We start from the raw sequence: 4,332 nt of genomic DNA on the forward strand, positions 1-4,332 counted from the left end.
TAAGAACACTAACATCAATGTTGTGATATCACTCCTATTTCTCATTCTTAATATGTTATCAGAGCTTTCTCATTCTTAACATAATCAAATAAATGAGAATATGAAACGAAATTGTTAGGAACTAAATGAGAATTAATATTGAAAATGAACTAATTGTGATAATACATCTTGGTGACAATTTACAACATATTATTCTATCATACAGAATTCATCAAATTAAACAAGAACAAACATAAACTCATAAGCTCGTTACATATCGGCTGCAAGTTACTACGCTCTTACCGACGAACTGATTGCCGGGGCATGCCCGACGAACAGAGCGACATGACCCATGAGCTTATCTTTCCTGTAAAATGTGGTGCCACAAGAACAAACCCATTTCATGTCTCCACAGTGTTTCTCATGAGTCCTCAAATCTGATAGCACTGAAAATTTCTTGCCGCTGCAGAGCTTGCAGACATACATTTTGGGGCAATGGGTTCTCTTGTAATGATTTTTCACACAAATCAGTGATTTCAACGGCTGAAACTTGGCATGTTTTTGGTTCCATCTGCAGCCCTCTTGTGGACATGAGTATTTAGTCCCTAATTTCTTGTTTATGTTCATATCCCTTCTATGACTCTTCTCCGGGTTACTCAACGCCCCGCTCGCTTTGTACTCGTCCCCGTGTGCTCGCATGTGCATTCGTAGGTTCGCGTCCCGCTTGAACCCTTTCCCGCAAATTTGGCAATAATGGGTGTATTTTGCAAGAAGATCTGTCGCGTCTAGTTCGACAATATCGATCGTAGTTCGATAATCTTGTGTTGTTTTCGTTGTCGTTACTCTACTGCTATTGTTGTCGTTGTCGTCGTTATTAGTAGTAGATGTCATGTTGTACCTGTTAAAATATATCACTAGTCCAATAAGGTCAAACCCAATAATCATATGACCTAATTGTCAAATACAAAACACAGAATGCTTATAGATCGAGTGTTTCCTACAAAAAGTTATGTTCAACAGTACCAATTCTGATGATGCCGATGATCGTTGGCCACGTCGAGAAGGGCGATGGAAGGTCGATTATCGTTGTCAACAAGACCTTGGAGATTATTATCGACAACATCGTTATGTAACGACGAGTTCACAGCGAAGTTATTCATCTCTTGACATGTGAACAACATGGAAGAAGCAGCCATGATGAGTTCCTGGATCAGAGAGTTGACCGTCGGTAACTGCGACAAGTCTCGAGGGAGGGACTCGGTCGAGTTTTGAAAGTCGTAGACGACGAGGGAGACAACGGATTGGATTTGGTGGAGCTTGTCCTTCAAAATAGAGAGGTTGTAAAGGAGGGAAGTTGAATGGAAATCAGAAGAGAAAGGCATATGGGAATTTGAATTCATGATAACAAAAACTTAGATGTTAATGAAAAAAGAGAGGTTTTTATTTATAGTTGAAAAAACATATGGAAAGTCAACGATGAGAAGAGGGTTATATGTTTCATCCCCACATAGAGCCTTCTCCAAATCACACCATTTTTGCAATCTTAATAAAAACATCATTAAATAAATCAAATGGAAGTTGACATTTGAAGCTTTTAGAGAAAATAATGAAATATTATACTATAGTTTTTGATGTTACATCATTATTTTAACTTATTGTTTAATTTAATGGATAATAATGGCTTTTAAGTTAATTAGTTTTCGGACCGAATAGAGCGCAGAGCCAACGAGTTCAGTCAAACAGCGTAACGAGTTTAAGGGCATAATCAAGCTTGAAAGGAATGGGCGTAGGCTTAATAGTGAACACCGCTTCTCTATATGAAATCAATGAATTACAAGACAGATGCCGAGAGAAAGAGACTGATATATTACGTTGCGAAGAGAGATCTAAAACGCAGATTTTCTGACACTGTGTGGGCACGGGATGGAAAAGACAGAGAAGAGAACAACCCACCGGAAGGGCATACCTCAAGAGCACCCCGACAAACATCAAGATGCACGAAGCTGACCTATATCTCGAAAGAAAAATGCAGGAAAGACAAATGAAAGATGAAAGCCAAAATCCGCTTTGGGAGTGTGAGATACGCGGACGGGGAGTACGCAGCCGAACAACTGCAGGGGCTTCCACCAAGTTTATGAATTTGATACATCGAGTACATAGGTTAGTATTTGTAGCAACCCGTTTCGAGAGAGAAAAAAAAAACCCTTAACCCGTTTTGTTCAAATTCTCTTGACAACCCTTCCCCAAATTTCTTTCAAGAATTATGGTGGTAAGAGATCATTACGATGTGATAGACGTAGAATAGATCATATCTATACATAACAAGAGAATCTACTGATTTTCTGGTTTGTTATTATGGGTCAAAGACCCACCGTGCAATCCTCATTGTACACATCTATATATACTTGAGGTCGTGACATATATAGGTCACAGCTCCATTCAACCTAACACGATAAATCGATTTTCAATTTATTTTTTGTCAGAATTTCATTATAAATATGTTGATTTGAGTTAGAAGGATAATATTGAAGTTGGTCTCTATGTTTTATGACATTATCGTCGCGGGTTTGCCGTGGATAAGGGGTCTAGATTCGACCAAAAGTAAGGGTTCGAAAATCAACCAAAAGTAGCCAAAGTTTTGTTGTGAACCGATGCAAAAAAAGAAAAAAAAATTCATAGAGTCGAGACCAAGACAAAAATCGACTTGATCCACGACCTGCATCACACGATTCGATAACCCGACTCACGACTTGCGCATCGACTTAACTTCGACTAGCCCGTGCTAGCCCGTAACTGACCCGTCTACCTGACCTATTTACTTGACCACGACCTCGCCCCTCTTCGGCTTTGGTTCGGCTAGGTTCAACGTGGTCTGGAGGCGTCGTTTAGTGGACTATTTTAGACCTCGTTTTTGCTATTCATATCATGTTTTACCATATTTTTGATGTTATTGTAAGTGTATAAGGTCAGTATGATCATTGTTTGGTCAATTAAAAATATTTTAAGCTAAGTTGATTAATTAATGTCATTAGACAAACTAAACTCTTTAATGTGTTCTAATCCCGAGTAGTGGGCCGACGTACGTTGAATTTGATTTTGAGGAGTAGGGTTAGTAACAAGAATAATTAGTAACTTTGGCTTAAGTCAACCAAGTAAGTGATTTCACAGTTGACTTTGTTTATTGTATGAACTACACGTGCCTTGTGGCTCCTACATCTGTTGTATTTATGATTGTATGACGTGTACTATGTAATGTCTATGCTATGATATTAGATATTATGTTATGTCGTGGAACTCTGTTACGTTATCAATATTATTTGATGCATGAATCTCCATATACCACACCATGTAAACTATGGTAACACGTATGTCCTATGCCTTTGAGATATTAGAAAACTACACATTGTTAATGGAGAACCAAGTATGCATGTCTCATACGAGCGTCACGTTAGGAAAATAATAAAGGTATGTTTAGCTTCGGGAATACATGCTATGTCTTAATGTTATGGGACCTTATGCATTGTGTATGACACATGTATCCCTGTTATGTTTAGTACGGGTGCACACTTACATTATCTATGTTTGTCATGATATTATGTAGTCTCTTTCTCTTCGTGGTGTCCAGTATCGTAAACGTGTGCTAGCCCAACAAGTTAAATCCAGGGGATACGTATACAAGCCTATATGGTGGGTCCATATGCACGTGTGTGGGTTATGTGTACTCAAGTACAACATATCCAACCTTGTCCAGACTGGAAAGTAGAGCCGAAAGTCATGCCATGATGTTTTTAGACAAAGACCTGCCATGATTGCTTGTGTTTGCATTTTCCAACCCCAACAGTAGAGCTGCTTACTTAGTATTTTTAAATACTCAAGCCACGTGCTACTTATTTTTAAGTAAAAGTAAGACACCCATGTACGAATGACGATGTCGCTGTGAAAACCATGGAATCAAAGCTAGGTAGTTGCATTTATGTTAAAATTCTAACCCTTAAGTTAGATCGGGGTGTTTTCGTTACTTTGAACTTATTGTTATTTCGTTTCCACTATTTAATTCATATTTAATTTTATTTGAAATAGATTTTATGAACGTTTAAGTCTATGACATCGTTTATATTAAAAAGTAGTATGTCGAACATGCAACCTAACTCGATCGGGTAGGAATTTTTTTTGCACGCGAACGAACGTTGCCTTAAGTTTAGCAAGGTTGGATATTGGGAGGACATGACTTTGATACCACTTTTACACGTGATTTAGACCTTGATACCTCTTTTACACGTGATTTAGACCGAGTATTGTTTTCTTAAAATATGCAAAACTTGGACCAAGTTTTATATTTTAAAACTTTCACAC

At 38.1% G+C, this 4,332-nt stretch overlaps 1 protein-coding gene across 1 annotated transcript; it reads right to left on the minus strand.

The window, feature by feature from the left end:
- Positions 1 to 270: 270 nt before the first annotated feature.
- LOC111783605 (protein SENSITIVE TO PROTON RHIZOTOXICITY 2) lies at positions 271 to 1,383 on the minus strand. Its single transcript, XM_023664523.1, has 2 exons — positions 1,003 to 1,383; positions 271 to 877 (listed from the first exon to the last, which is right to left on the minus strand). Exons 1-2 carry the CDS (start codon positions 1,377 to 1,379, stop codon positions 271 to 273), a joined length of 984 nt encoding a protein of 327 aa, XP_023520291.1. The 5' UTR covers positions 1,380 to 1,383.
- Positions 1,384 to 4,332: the final 2,949 nt, after the last annotated feature.

This window comes from Cucurbita pepo, chromosome LG20, assembly GCF_002806865.2.
Source record: "Cucurbita pepo subsp. pepo cultivar mu-cu-16 chromosome LG20, ASM280686v2, whole genome shotgun sequence".
Taxonomy (NCBI): Eukaryota; Viridiplantae; Streptophyta; class Magnoliopsida; order Cucurbitales; family Cucurbitaceae; genus Cucurbita; species Cucurbita pepo.

What these genes read in the sequence shown, in the direction of transcription:
- LOC111783605 (XM_023664523.1), bottom strand. Translation starts at nt 1,379, where the DNA reads ATGAATTCAAATTCCCATATGCCTTTCTCTTCTGATTTCCATTCAACT. An exon ending in CATCGGCATCATCAGAATTG is followed by an intron (nt 878 to 1,002) that starts GTACTGTTGAAC and finishes ATATTTTAACAG; the next exon opens with GTACAACATGACATCTACTA.